General features: G+C 45.3%; 1 protein-coding gene and 1 long non-coding RNA gene across 2 annotated transcripts in view; one reads left to right on the plus strand and one right to left on the minus strand.

The window, feature by feature from the left end:
* LOC130368083 (excitatory amino acid transporter 5-like) overlaps positions 1 to 18590 on the plus strand; it is a 247682-nt gene that overhangs the window by 79780 nt on the left and 149312 nt on the right. Inside the window, exons 3-4 of the mRNA XM_056571355.1 lie at positions 12019 to 12231; positions 14082 to 14124. Coding sequence (XP_056427330.1) covers positions 12019 to 12231; positions 14082 to 14124 — 256 coding nt within the window. The remainder of the gene's footprint in view (positions 1 to 12018; positions 12232 to 14081; positions 14125 to 18590) is intronic.
* LOC130368089 (uncharacterized) overlaps positions 1 to 18590 on the minus strand; it is a 93428-nt gene that overhangs the window by 58484 nt on the left and 16354 nt on the right. The window contains exon 2 of the long non-coding RNA XR_008892283.1: positions 787 to 899. This is a non-coding gene — a long non-coding RNA (uncharacterized LOC130368089). The remainder of the gene's footprint in view (positions 1 to 786; positions 900 to 18590) is intronic.

Below are 18590 nucleotides of genomic sequence, written 5' to 3' on the forward strand. Positions count from 1 at the left end.
CCTAGTTAAGCAAATTGCACGGGGCTCTTCAAGTCCCTATATATAGCACAGTCCCGCTGGTATGGCTCTCAGATTTAGTTTTTTCGTTGATTCATCGATGATCTTCTGATAATATTGAATGGAAGTGAGTCAGAGGCACAGGAATTTGTGATGCACCTTAATGATAATGAATGGGGTTTAGTATTTACCCCTAATTTTTCATCTAACAGCATTTTTTTTTAGATCTTGAATTTTTAAGAATTTTTAAGGATTTTAATAACACCATACAAACGAACATTTTAAAAAGGTTGATGTCAACAGTTTTCAAAATGTTTCCAGTTGCCATTATCCAAAATGGATAAAAAAATAAATATATACCATATGGTCAATATCAACGGATAAGAAAAAATTGCAGTTCTGACAGGGATTTTAAAATTCAGTCTAATTTATTACGTGAGCATTTTAATGAAAAGGTGTACCCCAAGAATGTTTTAAGAGATGCTTTTAATAAAGTGAATAAACTACAACAGAAAAACTTAATTAGCACCCACAATAAAAGTGAAAAGAACAAAAAAAAACAAAGACACCTTGGGTAGAAGATTTAATTTTATTGCAAACTATAATTCTTGTACCAATAATATACAAAAAATTCTGTTTAAACATCGGTCGGTTTAACTTTTGGATCCGATTTTAAAATCAGTAATACCACAAAAAACAGCACTCACTTTTTGACGTGCAAAAACATTGCGCAACCATTTAGCCAAGTCGAATTAAAAGATTAAATAATCCAAAATAGAAACAACTTACCCTTTCTGGAGATTCGTTAGTCTTTTAGTACTTCATTAGTACTTTTGCATATAATAATCCAAGATGCCTCTGTTGCTCTTGAATACCGAAAGGTGGAGGTTTTTTGTCAAAATCTACAGGCGAGAAATTTATGTTAAAAACCTTTGCCGACTGTTCTTCATTGTATGTAGTTTACCTACTAACATGTACATGTGGTATTCAATATGTTGGCTGCACTATACACTAATATGTTGGCCGCCAGAATTAATAAGCATCGGTATAATATGAATAATAAATGTAATATTATTAATAAATTTATGCCCCACAGTCTATCACGCCACATAACAATAGCACATGGAGGGGATATAAATGGTCTTTCACTATGTGTGATAGACTCTATCCCTGAAGATTGCTCAAACCGTTTTCAGCAACTGGTTAGTTGGGAATCCTTCTGGATTTTTTAAATTATCACTTTAAATCCCGAAGGTTTTAATGAGATGATTGTGAACTGTGAGGTGACTTTTTATTATTATTAATATACCGGTAGTTGTATTGTAATTTTTGTACCTTGTAGATGGAAAAGATTTTTCTGTGTTTTTTGCACATATTTATACATAATTGCTGCTATCCCTGTGTAGGAAACTTGGTAATTGATGGGTACGCCGTCCAGTTAATTTTCTATTCCTATATATTGGCAGTATCTGAAGGTAATGTTGTACTTTTTTATTATCTACCTTGATTATGCATATTGGTACATAGGATCAAAGCCGGACTGGTCATCGGACACACCGGGCGTCTGCCTGGCGGACCGGGCAGTCAGTGGTGCTATCCATCTGCCCCAGCATCAGACTTTTATTTTTATAAAACAAATGCAGCTTTGGCTGGCCTTCCCCCACAAGGCCCCTTTTTCTGGTCATGCTGAAGAGGGCCTTGCTCCTTGTTATCCCCTGGCCCCAAGAACAGTGAACTGGGACAGGGATATTGCCACTTTAAGAGCCAATGTCCATGTGCAGACTCGCTCCTGACGTGTCCCAGCCCTAGCTGCTCCGCTCGAAGCAGTAGGCAATTCCGAAGATAGCTGTGCACCCTACCACGCCCATGGAGCACCGAGCCCCCTCTACAAGATGCAGGGGTTGGGGTGGGAAGTCAGAGGAGTATGGAGGGGAAGGGAACACAAAGGTCTGGGGAGGGCAAAAGTGTGAAAAAGAAGGGCAAAGTGGTCTGGGAGGGCAGAGGAGTCTGGCGGGACTTAGGGTTCTAGAGGAGGAGGACAGAGGGTCATGGGGGACTTATAGGTCTGAAAGAGGAGGTGAAAGATGGGTCTGAAGAGGACAAGCCCTTAAAGGTCTGAAGGAGGAGGGGAAAGATGGGTCTGGGGGACTTAAGGGTCTAGGGGAGGACAATAAACGGGTGAGGGGCTATCAAACTGAGAAGAAACAGTGTTTGACAATATTATTTTTAGGGGGCATGATATCTGCAGGTGTCACGATTCGGCTTCCAGGTAGTGGATCCTCTGTGTCAGCGAGGGATTGGCGTGGACCGTGCTAGTGGACCGGTTCTAAGAGGCTACTGGTGTTCACCAGAGCCCGCCGCAAAGCGGGATGGTCTTGCTGCGGCAGTAGCAACCAGGTCGTATCCACTAGCAACGGCTCAACCTCGCTGAGTGCTGAGAAGGCGTGGGACAGAAGGACTAGGCAGAGGCAAGGTCAGACGTAGCAGAAGGTCGGGGCAGGCGGCAAGGTTCGTAGTCAAGATGGATAGCAGAAGTTCAGGTAACACAGGCTTTGGACACACTAAACGCTTTCACTGGCACAAGGCAACAAGATCCGGCAAGGGAGTGCAGGGGAGGTGAGCAGATATAGTCTGGGAGCAGGTGGAAGCCAATTAAGCTAATTGGGCCAGGCACCAATCATTGGTGCACTGGCCCTTTAAGTCTCAGAGCTGGCGCGCGCGCGCCCTAGAGAGCGGAGCCGCGCGCGCCAGCACATGACAGCAGGGGACCGGGACGGGTAAGTGACCTGGGATGCGATTCGCGAGCGGGCGCGTCCCGCTGTGCGAATCGCATCCCCGACGGCCATGACAGTGCAGCGCTCCCGGTCAGCGGGACTGACCGGGGCGCTGCAGGGAGAGAGACGCCGTGAGCGCTCCGGGGAGGAGCGGGGACCCGGAGCGCTAGGCGTAACAGTACCCCCCCCCCTTAGGTCTCCCCTTTTCTTTGTCCGGTAACTGCCTCCCCTGGGATGAGGACACCGGGAAAGAATGGAGGGTTTCCTCAACGGCAGGCAGTACAGCAGGAGTGGGAATGGGGAGGGAGGGCAGAGGGCGAAGCCTGGCACGGGGCAGTGTGTCACCAGGACGGGGGCCATGAGGAGGCACTGAGGCTTGCCTGACGGGACTGGGAGGGGGGGAGAGGCACTTCCTATGGCAGGCGGAGTCCCAGTTCTTGATCTCCCCGGTGGTCCAATCAAGGGTGGGAGAATGAAGCCGGAGCCATGGCAGACCGAGGAGGACCTCAGAGGTACAGTTGGGGAGGACGAAGAGCTCAATCACTTCGCGATGGGGTCCAATACACATCAGGAGGGGTTCTGTGCGGTAACGCACGGTGCAATCCAATCTGACTCCGTTGACCGCGGAAATGTAGAGCGGCTTGACGAGACGGGTCACCGGGATGCGGAATTTATTCACCAGAGAATCCAGAATAAAATTCCCAGAGGCACCAGAGTCCAAGCAGGCCACGGCTGAGAGGGAGGAGTTGGCTGAAGGAGAAATCCGCACGGGCACGTGAGACGTGGAGAAGCAGACTTAGAACCAAGAGACGCCACACCCACGTGAGCTGGGTGCGTGCGTGCGTTTCCCAGACGTGGAGGACGAATAGGGCAATCCACTAGGAAATGCTCGGTACTGGCACAGTACAGACAAAGATTTTCTTCCCTACGGCGATTCCTCTCTTCCTGGGTCAGGCGAGACCGATCCACTTGCATGGCCTCCTCGGCGGGAGGCCCAGGCGTAGGTTGCAACGGAGACTGTGGGAGAGATGCCCAGAGATCTAAGTCTTTTTCCTGGCGGAGCTCTTGATGTCTCTCAGAAAAGCGCATGTCAATGCGGGTGGCCAAATGGATAAGTTCTTGCAGGTTGGCAGGAATCTCTCGTGCGGCCAGCACATCCTTGATGCGACTGGATAGGCCTTTTTTAAAGGTCGCGCAGAGAGCCTCATTATTCCATGATAATTCAGAAGCAAGAGTACGAAATTGGATGGCGTACTCGCCCACTGAAGAATTACCCTGGACCAGGTTCAGCAGGGCAGTCTCGGCAGAAGAAGCTCGGGCTGGTTCCTCGAAGACATTCCGGACTTCAGCGAAGAAGGACTGGACTGTGGCTGTGGCAGGATCATTGCGGTCCCAGAGCGGTGTGGCCCAAGACAAGGCCTTTCCTGAAAGAAGGCTCACTACGAACGCCACCTTAGACCGTTCTGTAGGAAACAAGTCCGACAACATCTCCATATGCAGGGAACACTGAGACAGAAATCCACGGCAGAGTCTAGAGTCCCCATCAAATTTGTCCGGCAGGGACAAGCGGAGGCTAGGAGCGGCCACTCGCTGCGGAGGAGGTGCAGGAGCTGGCGGAGGAGATGGTTGCTGCTGTAGCAGAGGCAGAAGTTGCTGTAACATGGCGGTCAACTGCGACAGCTGCTGTCCTTGTTGGGCAATCTGCTGCGATTGCTGAGCGACCACCGTGGGAAGGTCAGCGAGACTTGGCAGCGGCACCTCAGCGGGATCCATGGCCGGATCTACTGTCACGATTCGGCTTCCAGGTAGTGGATCCTCTGTGTCAGCGAGGGATTGGCGTGGACCGTGCTAGTGGACCGGTTCTAAGAGGCTACTGGTGTTCACCAGAGCCCGCCGCAAAGCGGGATGGTCTTGCTGCGGCAGTAGCAACCAGGTCGTATCCACTAGCAACGGCTCAACCTCGCTGAGTGCTGAGAAGGCGTGGGACAGAAGGACTAGGCAGAGGCAAGGTCAGACGTAGCAGAAGGTCGGGGCAGGCGGCAAGGTTCGTAGTCAAGATGGATAGCAGAAGTTCAGGTAACACAGGCTTTGGACACACTAAACGCTTTCACTGGCACAAGGCAACAAGATCCGGCAAGGGAGTGCAGGGGAGGTGAGCAGATATAGTCTGGGAGCAGGTGGAAGCCAATTAAGCTAATTGGGCCAGGCACCAATCATTGGTGCACTGGCCCTTTAAGTCTCAGAGAGCTGGCGCGCGCGCGCCCTAGAGAGCGGAGCCGCGCGCGCCAGCACATGACAGCAGGGGACCGGGACGGGTAAGTGACCTGGGATGCGATTCGCGAGCGGGCGCGTCCCGCTGTGCGAATCGCATCCCCGACGGCCATGACAGTGCAGCGCTCCCGGTCAGCGGGACTGACCGGGGCGCTGCAGGGAGAGAGACGCCGTGAGCGCTCCGGGGAGGAGCGGGGACCCGGAGCGCTAGGCGTAACAGCAGGGCTTCATTAAGGTGACACAGTGTGTGGCAGGGTTAAATTCAGGGGGTATGGCATTTGGCAAGATTAGAATAATTATAGTCTTCATACAGAGGATGAGAATCAGTTGAAAAAGTGGGGAGTCAATGATGTCTGGGTGTCAAACTTTGCAGAGAAAGATGTAGCTGGAAGAATCAGTAAGCAGTCTAAACAACATTTCGTTTTATTCATATTCAAACATTTTGTTTCAGTCATCTGAATTAGTTACATAGTTTTATTCTAGTTTTAGTCAACTAACTGTCATAAGATTTTAGTCGACTAACTCTCCAGTAGACCTATGTAATCCCCCCAATGCAAAGCGCCATAAACACAGCATAGTGCCTTTACTCACATCCGCAGGAGACAATCACCAAACTAGTATACCTACAGGCTGTAGCATAGCAGCGGACTAAAAAGCAGGTGCAATTAAAACACATTAGCTACCTTGACCACATTGCACTTATGGTTCCTCCACCTCGCTGCAGGCTCCGGACTATTCCTTCTGCACCGTCTCAGGCGTCGACAGTGTCTGGTGCATCCAGTAGGGGCAAGGTCTGTCTCTTTAAGGGTCCTTAAGGGTCCATGCATGTCGCTGATTCTGCTCCCCTCCAATCCCTGACTGGCATCACCTATTAAGGTTGCTCCACCCTGTTATACTTGCCTGAGCAATATTGTAGTTTCTGCAAGCAAATGTGTTCTCTGCGGTGTTCCTGCATTCCAATTTCCTGACCTGTGCCTTTTCCTGATTTTGTCTCTGCTTGATCCCTCTGCTTCTGTTTAGCCTCTCCAGTGTATGATCGAACTGTTTGACTGCACCTCTCTCTACCAGCAAGCTTGTTCCATCTAGTTTCACTTGAGCTATTCAGCTCTGCTGTTTTACCAGCACCAGCTCTGCTTAATCCCCTGGCCTGCCCTGCTGCATCTGACTCCGCTTGCTGTGTTCTTTCATCTCCAGTGTCAGCCTACACTCACCAGCCTGTATCCCCGGTGCTTGGCTCTCGGGCGTTCTGGCCTGCTTGGCCAGCTGCCATTTACTGGTACCATTCTTGTGGCAGCGACCTGGTGTTCCCCTGCAGCTAAGACCAGCTCTAGCATCCTGGAACGGGATAAATGGTAAAAACCAGGGGAACTTTACTCCCAAGTTTGGCCCTACGCCAAACAGGTGAGTGGCACAGTAGGTCCACTCTCGTTGTGGCGTTACAACATTTTTTATGAATATTATTTGTTTCATTAAACAAAATCTTTAATATTACCCCAAAAATATGTCTGGTCAAAGAATTGAGTTTCCTCATCTCTGTCTTGCTCCCCCCTCCTACTGCTACACAGATGGATAGCACGAGTTACCAGGAGGAATTGTGTCACGGTCAGCCTTTGGAGCGTGTTTCTGAGGTGGTAAGGGGGAAACTTGACTACTTCCAGCCAGGCCTGTGCTGCCTGGCTGGCAAAATTTCAATCATATCAAATTTTTCAACCTCCTGCGCTATAGTTACCAGGAGTCTTTGCTGTGCATAATCATGTGCTGTTAATGGTGAGCCACTCCATGCAGATGCCGGTGTGCAGAACAATCTGTGCTGTGCAGATTTTGACTACTTCCAGACAGAGTTTGAAACCCCACACAAACCTAGGAAAAACAGTTAATGTTAATTCGGATGCTTACAGCTTCCAATTTAGATGCTTTCAGCTCTAGTCCAGCCTCACCCTTGCTGCTACCTCCAGCCAGTCCTGGGCCTTCTGGCCAAATTTAACAAGAAACAAATTGTTCCACCTTATGCTGCCCACTGGCTACTACCATTCCCACTAGTCCACCATCACCCATACTGATGCTGCTACCGCCAGCAAGGCCTAGTCTACATGGTCAAATTTAACTAAAAAAAAAAAAATCCACCTCCTGCTGTCCACTGCCTACTATCAGTCCCTCTAGTCCGCCATCACCCTTGCTGCTGGTAGTTACAGTTACAATTCTGTTGCTACTCTCAAAAAGGGATTTTTTTTTTTACGGCAGAAATAATCTGTCCCTTCTTCTTCAAACTAAAAAGTTCTTGCTACCCCCAAAAAAGGAAAATGTCTGAAACACTTGGAAAAAATCCACTGCAGCTTCCGATACCTCCGAGTGCATTTTAACAACCGGCAGGCATCTACCGACAACCAGAGATACCTGATGCTTCTTTAGTTTAGTGTGAATAAGCCTCAAAAATCCGCCAGCTAATTTAAGAAGCTGTTAGTTACCATTGGTTACCGCATGGTATGGTTTGCCATAACTAAAGCCTTAAAAAACGTAGATTTTTAGCAGTGTTAGAGAGGGCTTCAGAGCTGTTGGGTAGTTTTAGAAACATGTTTGGTGCTTAATAAATTGCTGCTTCGCATTGAACCAAGCCGAATCAAACCGACTATTTTGAAAAAGTTCAGAGAAACTTCGGAGGAACTTTTTAAAAATGTGGTCTTCGCTAGTCAAAAGTACATAACTGGACGGAATATGATCATGGATCATTGTTAGACTCAGTCTCATACTTTTCCAATTATACAGTATGTGCATTTATTATTAACATAAAAACAGATTAGAAATTGCAACACTCATAACAGGCAGTGTGCTATTTCTATTTTACTTTTGCATCAAGTTTCCCAACCCTTTGCATGGCTGTGCTTTATGTGATACTGATTATGCCCCTCCCCATCATGACAATGTCAAAAAGAAGGCAAAACATGCATGACATAAACAAATTTCTGCAGTTTCACTTGTTTGCATCATGAATGTGCCGCAGTCAAATCTGCAATAACTATGGGATACCATCATTTATTTTAGCACTGTAGTGAAGAAAACTGTGCCTAGTAGCCAAATGTGACCTCAGCAGTTAATCCAAATTCTTACTAAGCAAAGCCACTGTGAGTGGCTGAGATGCGCTCACCCACCCCCTACTAATATTCAAATACTGTTACAGCAATATTTCTAAAAAAAAATTTCCCTCATATTTTCTAAGGTATCTTGTGCTGCTTTGACATTCTGAAAATATGTGATAGTTCATTTTTGCGTCACTTTTGTTTAGTTTTTTGCAGTCTTGGGAAGGTATAGGGGGAGGGGGGTGCCATAGGGAGCAGTGTTTATTAACACTATAGAAATTATATATACAGCAGGTCATAGGGGAAACCGTGAGAGGGGGTGCCATAGGGAACAGTGTGTATTAACACTATAGAAATGATATATATAGCAGGTCATAGGGGAAACCGTGAGAGGGGGTGCCATAGGGAGCAGTGTGTTTTCACACCGTACAAATTATATATACAGCCGGTCAATAGAAATATTTAACCCTTTTGGAGGGTTTAGATTTTATGGTTTACTTTACAGTTAAACTGACATGTTTTTTTATTTAACTTTTTTAAGTTTGTGCCATTCACCATACTGGATCATTAACATTATATTTAACTAGTACCCGGCGTTGCCCGGTTTTTCCTTCCTAATCCCTGTTGGGGAGGAAAATAAACAAAGGAAGAAGCTTTTGACTTCATATCCTGTCCTCATATATTCTTGTCATATCCCAACCCCATATCCCAACCTCCTATCCTGACCTCCTATCCTGACCTCCTATCCCGTCCTCCTATCTCGACCTCCTATCCCGACCTCCTGTCCTGACCTCCTATACCGTCCTCCTATCCCGACCTTCTATCCTGACCTCCTATCTCAATCTCCTATCTCAACCTCCTATCCTAATCTCCTATCCCGACCTCCTATCCCGTCCTCCTATCCAGTCCTCCTATCTCGACCTCCTATCCCGTCCTCCAATCTCGAGCTCCTATCCTGACCTCCTATCCTGACCTCCTATCCCGACCTCCTTTCCCATCCTCCTTTCCCGCCCTCATATCTCGAACTCCTATCTCGACCTCCTATCCCGACCTCCTATCCCGTCCTCCAATCTGGAGCTCCTATCTCGACCTCCTATCCCGTCCTCCTATCGCGTCCTCATATCCCGACCTCATATCTCCTCCTCATATCCCGTCCTCCTATCCCGACCTCCTATCTAAACCTCCTATCCTGACCTCCCATCCCGTCCTCATATCCCGACCTGTAATATGTGTACCAGGTATTGAAATATCTCCAGCCATACGGAAGTTATGTGGGAACATATATTTCCCATTGATTTGCATGGGACTTTAAACAAAAACCTCAACCCTCACAAATGGGGGTAGTTAAGGGTTAAATTAACTGTCCAATATTTTAAGTGGACATGTAAGTAACATGTGACCAAGTATTATTGAAATATCTCCAGCCGTTTGGAAGTTATGCGGTAACATATATTTCCCATTGATTTGCATGGGACTTTAAACAAAAACCTCGACCCTCACAAATGGGGGTAGTTAAGGGTTAAATTAACTATCCTATATTTTAAGTGGACATATAAGTAACATGTGACCAAGTATTAACGAAATATCTCCAGCCATTTGGAAGTTATGCGGTAACATATATTTCCCATTGACTTGCATGGGACTTTAAACATAAGCCCCGCCCCTGGCAAATGGGGGTGAGTAAGGGTTAAATCACCTATGCTATGTTTGTTGTTGACATATAAGAAACATGTGTGCCAAGTTTCATGTTAATATCTTTAGCTGTTTGGAAGTTTTTGTGGAACATACATACATATATACATACATATACACACACACACGTTGAGTTCTATATATATAGATTTCAATCGGGAAGATATGTTAAAGTTTATTACTTTTTATTCTTGCAACCAGGGCATAGTGGATTTTTTTTTTTACTGCCCTTTAGTGTACTTTACATGTTCGTAACTAGTAGCAGGTTTCCCGCTGCGGGAAATCTGCTGTAAGTTATTCTACCATTCATTTCAACAGGTCCGCTGGCAACCTGCAAATCTGCCACTATTGTGGACTGTCAGTTGGCCCATACAAGTGAATGGTAGCAGTGGATTTTCCGCAGTGGGAAACCCTCTGCTAGTTATAAGTGTGTGAATACATTCTTAGCAGTGTTAGAGAGGGCTTCAGGGTTGTTGGGCAGTGTTCGGTGCTTAATACATTTCTGGTTCGCATTGAACCAAGCCGAATCGAACCAACTATTTTGAAAAAGTTGGAGAAACTTCGGAGGAACTTTTAAAAGTTTGGTCATCTCTAGTCAAAAGTGCATGATCAGTAACCTAGTGCTGTGTATTCTTTATTACAAAACAGAGAAGACAAGTGGAAAGTTTAGGAGGAGGAGGATGTCCGGTCACCTTTGATCAGTTTTTAATCTTTTTTTGGTATAAAGTATACAGCACTTAGGCTGACAACAATACAATAATGTGAATACAGGCATAAAGAGGTGTCAGGTGTATGGCATTCTAATGCTATAAAAGGCACAAAGAGGGCATAGTTATACAGGAAGGAGCACAAAGGAGACATTATTATACTGTAGGGAACACAGAGGTGGGCATTTTTACAGTGTAGGGCATTAAGGGGAGAACTATTACTGTGTGAGGATTAAAATGAGCGCTATTACTGATAGGCTGCACTGAGAAGATAACTGTTTTAGTGTGTTCAGAGACTATTACTGAGTCAGCGTGTTTTCTCCGTGCACGTATTTATCTAATTTGGAGCAGGACATCAACCTAAAGCAGTCACTTAGAACGCATCTAAAACTATGTAAGTAAACATGGTCACACGTGCAAGTCAGTTCTTTCTCTTTCGGTGGTTTATTAAACGCTTAAAACAGTATCATAAAATATATGGTTTCCTTTGACCATGTGGTTTCCTGTGACCATGTGGTTTCCTGTGACCATGTGGATTCCTGTGACCATGTGGTTTCCTGTGACCATGTGGATTCCTGTGACCATGTGGTTTCCTGTGACCATGTGGATTCCTGTGACCATGTGGTTTCCTGTGACCATGTGGATTCCTGTGACCTTGTGGTTTCCTGTGACCATGTGGTTTCCTGTGACCATGTGGATTCCTGTAACCATGTGGTTTCCTGTGACCATGTGAATTCCTGTGACCATGTGGATTCCTGTGACCATGTGGTTTCCTGTGACCATGTGGTTTCCTGTGACCATGTGGATTCCTGTGACCATGTGGTTTCCTGTGACCATGTGGATTCCTGTGACCATGTGGATTCCTGTGACCTTGTGGTTTCCTGTGACCATGTGGTTTCCTGTGACCATGTGGATTCCTGTGACCATGTGGTTTCCTGTGACCATGTGGTTTCCTGTGACCATGTGGATTCCTGTGACCATGCATTTTATGATCTTATGATGCGGTCTTAAGCATTTAATAGACCACCTAAAGAGCAAGAACTGATTTTTGCTGGATTTCTCTATGTGCCCCGACAAGTTGCCAGAATTTCATACTGGATGGAATTATTATGGGAGTCATGTTGTAGTCATTGTGGTTTGCGGCACAACCCTATTTACTCACATTAGACGAGATGCAGCACAATTCAGGGAATGTTTAGTTACACAATTTGGGAGCCCCATTTTTAATTTTGCCAAGGGCCACACTTGAACAGTGGTCCAGATTTATCAATTTGTCTCAGCCAAAAACTGTCTGATTTGCCTATACCAACCAATCACAGCTCAGCTATTCTTTATCACATTGCTCTGGTAAAATAAAAAAGCTTTTTATTTTACACACATAGTTTTTCTTTTACACATATTGGTAAATCTGTGCCGGTGTGTTTCAAAGCTTCAAAGCAATGTTTAAGACAATGACATTTATTGGATCATTATGATTATTAAAAATAAAACTTTATCTTTTAGTTTAATGTCTGGATTAGCAACAATGGATTCAAAAGTTTGCGGAAGAATGGGTCTCATTACTATCACATATTACCTATGGACAACATTTCTGGCTGTTGCATTAGGAATCATATTGGTGATTTGCATTCATCCTGGTGCTGCAGCACAAAAGGAGGATCATATTGTCGGAAAACCTGTTCTAAGTTCTGCAGATGCTTTGCTAGATTTAATAAGGTGAGTGAAATAATCATGGAGCTACATCATTGTATGGATCATTTTGCTGCTTTAGGGCCCAATCACATTATTCCACTTGAAAATTTTAGGGCAGCATTTTATTGTTTTTAATGGGATTCTGCTGTACTATTCATACTACCGAATTTCTTTTGGTAAAATACGATTGGAAATGCATTGCTGTCTATGAAGAGGTCGCATTTCTGAGCAGTCCTAGGGCCTGATTCAGGTGGCCCCCATTACAGATGAAATCTCCACACAGAATAGGAGATTCTGTAGTGTGAATGGGCCCTAAGACAAAGTTCACATGTTTCGTTATCACAGTACTGCCTCATTTATGCTGCAAATAACCAACTTTATGGTAAAAATGAAAAATGCTTCAAAACTCAGCAGTACCATGATGCAGTAACACAATGTGTGAACACAGCCTTGACTGCATAAACATAGTTTACATAAATAGATACAGTAGTTTCGGGGGGAGGGGGGGGGGGGAGTTCCACTGCTGAGGTAGCCTGAGGGCTTACCTCCTGTCCTGTATCTGCTCCGGTGTGAGGTGAGATTTCCGAACCCATGCAGAAACCGAACCGCTCCTCCCCTCAACTCTTTCACTCCTCCCCTTCGCTCTCTGAAGTTTTCCGAAGCTAAAGTGGGGAGGAGCGGGGAGGAGCGAGGGCAGAGGCCGAGATCGCACGTCTGCAGGACATAATTAAGCCACGCCCCTCAGGTTCGGAAATCTCACTTCACACCCCTCACTCTACAAGAAGACACTGCAGGGGGAATTAAGCCACGCCCCTTGGGTTCGGAAATGTGTGAGGTGAGATTTCCGAACCCATGCAGAAACCAAACCGCTCCTCCCCTCAGCTCTTCCGCTCCTACACAGAGAAATCCTCCACGTGCAGTGCAGTCTGTCCTCCTCACACAGTCATTATGGAGGTGAGGAGCTGTGCACGAACGTCCTCTCCCCCCTCCCCAGCCTCCTGCTCTGTGTTTTCCCTGTGCAAACTTGCAACCTCCCTGTGGTAGATCAGGTCCTGGGGAGACAGAGCAGGGGGAGGGGATGGAGCTGTGTACCGAGCTGTGTGCGGGGATGGAGCTGTGTATGGAGCTGTGTCTGGGTGAGGAGCTGTGTACCAAACTGTGGATGTCCTCGCTCTCCCCCTGCTTCTTGTGTAATGTAGAGCGGGGGGGTGAAGTGAGATTTCCGAACCCAAGGGGTATGGCTTAATTCCCCCTGCAGTGTCTTCTTGTAGAGTGAGGGGTGTGAAGTGAGATTTCCGAACCTGAGGGGCATGGCTTAATTATGTCCTGCAGATGTGCGATCTCGGCCTCTGCCCTCGCTCATCCCCGCTTTAGCGAAGGGGAGGAGCGAAAGAGCTGAGGGGAGGAGCGGTTCGGTTTCTGCATGGGTTTGGAAATCTCACCTCACACCAGCGCTCAGAATGATAAAGCCTGGCCCCTGCAGCGCAGAGCACACAAATCAGTGTGGTTTTATACAACCACATTGCTCTGTATGAGGAATCAAATGATTCATCCTAAAAGTCCCATAAGGGGACTAAAAGTGTAAAAAAAACAAAAAAAAAAACCTGTGTGGACACCTAGCCTTATGATGTTTTTTACACTATGCACTTGGCCTCTGCCCTCAATTCTGATGACAGGTTTCCTTTAAAGTGTACCTGTCATTTGGTCAATGGACATGTCAAATGTTTGTCCTAATGGCAGTGGCAATTTTAGACTAATGACTGAATTCTACTGAGAAACACAAAGTTGTTTTTACGTTGTTGCTGTATTTTGTTATAGTTTGTAAATCATGTATATTTTTTTCTTGTTTTTATTCTATCTTCTCTTGATTATAGAAATATGTTTCCTGCCAACCTGATAGAAGCTTCTTTCCAACAGGTAAATATAACAATGTTTTTATCCTCAGATTGCACTTGCAGAATGTCAAGTTATCAAGTTTAGAAGAAACATTTTAACACCAAAAACCATCCCAGCACTTCCTTCCAACCCCAGAATTGCTCCACCCGCTCATCTGCGCATGAGTACATTTTTGTTTTACCATAGCAGAGGTGGCTCACAGGCGTTCTGATTCAAACATCATATATTTTGACATGTGCCTGTGTCGATTTCTGCCTGATCCATGTGTACCATCCTAACTCTCCTATGCCTGACCCTGAATCTTGACTCCCTTACCTGTATCTGACTATGCTACCTTGTGCCTAACCATGACCTATGCCCAGACTTTAACCTAACATGCCTGACCATTCAGTGCCATGCACCGCTGTCTGCAGGGCCAGCCATTAGCCAAACTGAAACCACTCTTGGGCTACTCTCTAGCAGTTAAATCCAGCTTCCAGATCCTGGAGTAGAATAAAAGATGAACCTGGGGGGTACTCCGCTTCTGAGTGTGGCCCTAAGCCAAACCAGTTGGGTAGCACAACAGGTCCACACCTGTTGCCTTGTAACATTATCACACATTGAAGGGGGCCTTGCATTCCCTACCGCACTTATCTTGTACATTATAAACCCATAGTTTAGTTTTATTATAATGCAACATGTAAAGATAGTGGACATGAGCTAAGGATAAATCATATTTATGGAGAGCAGGCACACCAATCAGCCTTCATATTTTGACTAGGAGTTTGAGGTATGTAAATGCACATTATGCATGCTGTGAATTTTCCACATAGAAATTTGCTCAACAAGTCTACAGCAGATTACAGTACCTGCAAATTATTGATCCTGGCCTAAGATTCCAGGAATCCAAGTCACTTAAAACTGGGTTCACACTACAGAATTTCAGAGTGGAATTCCATTTTAAAATTAAGCTCGAAAATTCAAGTGCAGCAATAGGATTCCGCTGCACAGTGCACCGCACAGTTTTTGTAACAGACTTTCAGACCGGAAAATCCACTCAAAAAATTCTGCAAGATGTTGGATTTTTGCTCCACAGACATTGACATCTATGCGGACAGCAATGTCTGCGCGGTTCTGGTTGCACTCGTAAGCTCTGGATGGAAGTTATCCGTTCGGGGCTTCTCAAGTGTGAACCCGGTCTGACTGGAAGAAATTAATGGTAAAAAGTTAAAAGAGGTCAAAAGAGAGTTTTATGCCCATGTAGTTAAAAGTATTAGAGGGTCACACCAAAAATAATTCAAATCTCAGGTTGTTTACAAACTGTGAGGTGTGTGACATATTAAGGCTAGGTTCACACTGGGAAAAAAATCTATAGTAGATTACGAGTGCGCCCAGCATTGACATTGACATTCCCATAGACAGCAATGTCTTCTGCACGCATTTTGTCTGAAGAATGAGCGTTATTATTCTTTTCGAGGCAGAATTTTAGCGGTGAAATATCCATTACTGAAATTCCATAGTGTGTACTTTCTTTTGATTTTTTTTTTATACCAAAGCTGGTAACCATAACAAAGGGGGCATCCTCTACATCTAGAGGAAAGAAGGTTTCGCCATCATCACAGACAGAGATTCTTTACTGTAAGAGCAGTGAGACTATGGAACTCTCTGCCCCATGATGTTGTGATGACTCAGTAAACAAGTTCAAGGGGGGCCTGAATGTTTTTTTGGGCAAAATATATTACAGGCTATAGATACTAGATTTGGGTGGATAGAATGTTGATCCAGGGATTTATTCTGATCGTCGCCCCATGACAGAAGAAAAAGTTTTATGGGGGGGGGGGGGGTTGCCTTCCTTTGGATCAACACAGTAGGGTTCTAGGTTGGACTCGATTGTCTTTTTTCAACCTTACAAACTATGTAACTATTGTATGTACTTAGATGTGTACTGTGCAGCAGAATGCATTGAAGCATAAAGTAACAACTTGAGATCTATTACCACTTCTGCTAGGTCTGGCATGGTAGGTTTAATCTAGGGTCCTTTTTGCTGGTACACCCCGCGATCTCCATGCAGACACCCGCCATTATAAACATTTTGTTCAGAATGCTAAGTTCGGGAGGCTGTGGTCATGATGCCTCCTGAACCCAGCATCCTGAACATACTGGGCTTCATTTACTAAGAGTGTCGGGTTTTCACTAGTGGGAAAAGTTGTTTCAGACTTGCAGGATTCCTCTCTATTTACTATCGGGAACATTTTCTGACCAGCTTTTTCTAGGATTTTCTGTGAATTCAATAGTAAATCGGTCATGTTGTGAAACCACGCCCCCTTTTGGGTTGACCACGCCCATTTGCGGCAGACCACACCCCTTTTTCGGCTTTTCACAGTGCAATGTGGGGTTTATCGTATTTTCCAGGCACACGCTGTCGCACACTGGCGCAGACTGACACAGACATGTCTCAGACACTCTGCGTTAAAAATAACCAGACAAAAACTGGTCGGTTTCAGCATAGTAAATGAGGCCCAATGTGTTCAGAATGCCGAGTGTCTGCAGGGGATAAGATTTCTAGCAACGGAGTACCCCTTTAGGTAAATTTTTTAAATAATTTTATTAAAACCATAGGGTTCCTCTAGACAAATTTCTTATTCTCTTTGGAACGTAGGGCAGCTTAAGGATATATTCACACATACAGTATCCTGTGCATATTTAATACGCAGGATTTGAAACTGCAGATTTGAAGCTGTGCTCAGTCATTTAGTTTACATTGACATCTGCAGCATAATATCTGTAGCTTCAAATCCTGCTAGTGTTGCTCGCGAATATTCGCAAAGCGAATTTTATTCGCATATTCGCAAATTCGCGAATATTCGCGAATATAGCACTATATATTCGTAATTACGAATATTCGTTTTTTGTTTTTTTTTTGTAATTTTTTTTATTTCACAGTAAACATCACAGTGATCACCCCTCTCTGCTTCCAGCTTGTGTGGTGGTAAAGAAGGCTGTAATACTACTGTGTGAGACTGGCGTGCGAATTTTCGCATATGCGAAAAGTTGCATATGCTAATTTTTGCATTTGCGAATTTTCCCTTATGTTAATTTCGGTTTATGATAATTTTCGCATATGATAATTTTCGCATACGCGAATGTTTCGCATATGCGAAAATAAATCGTGAATATTGCGAATTTAGCGAATATATGACGAATATTCGTCCATATATTCGCGAAATATCGCGAACTTGAATATGGCCTATGCCGCTCAACACTAAAACCTGCGCATTAAATATGCACAGGATACTGTACATGTGAATACACCTTAAAGGGGTAATTGTAACGATCACACCTGGCTAGACATCACATCCCAGAGGTGGTTTATTTAAAGGGAAATTGACATATACAGTATTATAGTGCGGGTGAACAGGATTAAAACGAGGTATAATTTACCCAGATCCGTGGTCCAGTTTCAGAAAGAGACCCTTTATTAGCCGGCATTGCTAATATGTTAATTGCCCAGCAGACATATTAAAACAAAAGGGATGAAGGCAGGGAACACTGGGAATGCAGGGTCTTGCCTCGATTGTGCAAAGCTGATAATTAACATATTAGCAATGCCATCTAATGTCTCTCTAGAACCCGACCATGGGTCCGGGTAAGTTATACCTCATTTTAATCTGGTTCATGCGCACTATATCCCTGTTTTTTGGGTGAACTGGCTCCAGCCTCCAGCCTTTGCTCCTGATTGCAGCTCAAACCACTATCACCATTGTTTATTCCTGCTCATTTGTATTGTGTATCTGTGTATCTGCTAGTCCTCTTTCTTTTGCCTGCTGTTCTGTACCTTGTAGTCCATCTGGTCTAACCATTGCCTGCTTTTGACTTCTCTGTTGTGTTCAGATTTAGTACTGTTCTGCTCCGAATAGGCTTGTTTGACCCTGATTGTTCATATGTTTGTGCATTCCCTGTTTGTGTTTCTAATGTTGCTCTGTTTGTGCCCTGATCTTTTCCCTGATGTCCATACAGTGTTCTTTTGTTATTTTGACTTCACTACTTATTGAACATTTGTAGAGTAGGGACCGGTTCCATAATTGGGGACATCCTATATTAAGGAGTTGGGCACCCCAAAAGAGAGGGACAGGGGGTGTCTGTCAGTTCAGTGCCACATTTATCCCCTATACCTGCTAAAGGTGGCCAATACCTTTAAAGGAGTAGTCCAGTGGTGAACAACTTATCCCCTATAGGGGATAAGTTGCAGATCGCGGGGGGTCTGACCGCTGGGGCCCCCCGAGATCTCCTGTACGGTACCACGACAGGCCGCGGGAAGGGGGCATATCGACCTCCGCACGAAGCGGATGCCAACACGCCCCCTCAATACAACTCTATGGCAGAGCCAGAGCGCTGCCTTCGGCAATCTCCGGCTCTGCCATAGCAATGTATTGAGGGGGCGTGTCGGCCGCTGCTTCGTGTGGTGGTCGACACCCGTTATCTGGCCGGAGAGCCTGGCCCCCGTACAG

Source organism: Hyla sarda, chromosome 1 (genome assembly GCF_029499605.1).
Source record: "Hyla sarda isolate aHylSar1 chromosome 1, aHylSar1.hap1, whole genome shotgun sequence".
NCBI classification, from domain to species: domain Eukaryota; kingdom Metazoa; phylum Chordata; class Amphibia; order Anura; family Hylidae; genus Hyla; species Hyla sarda.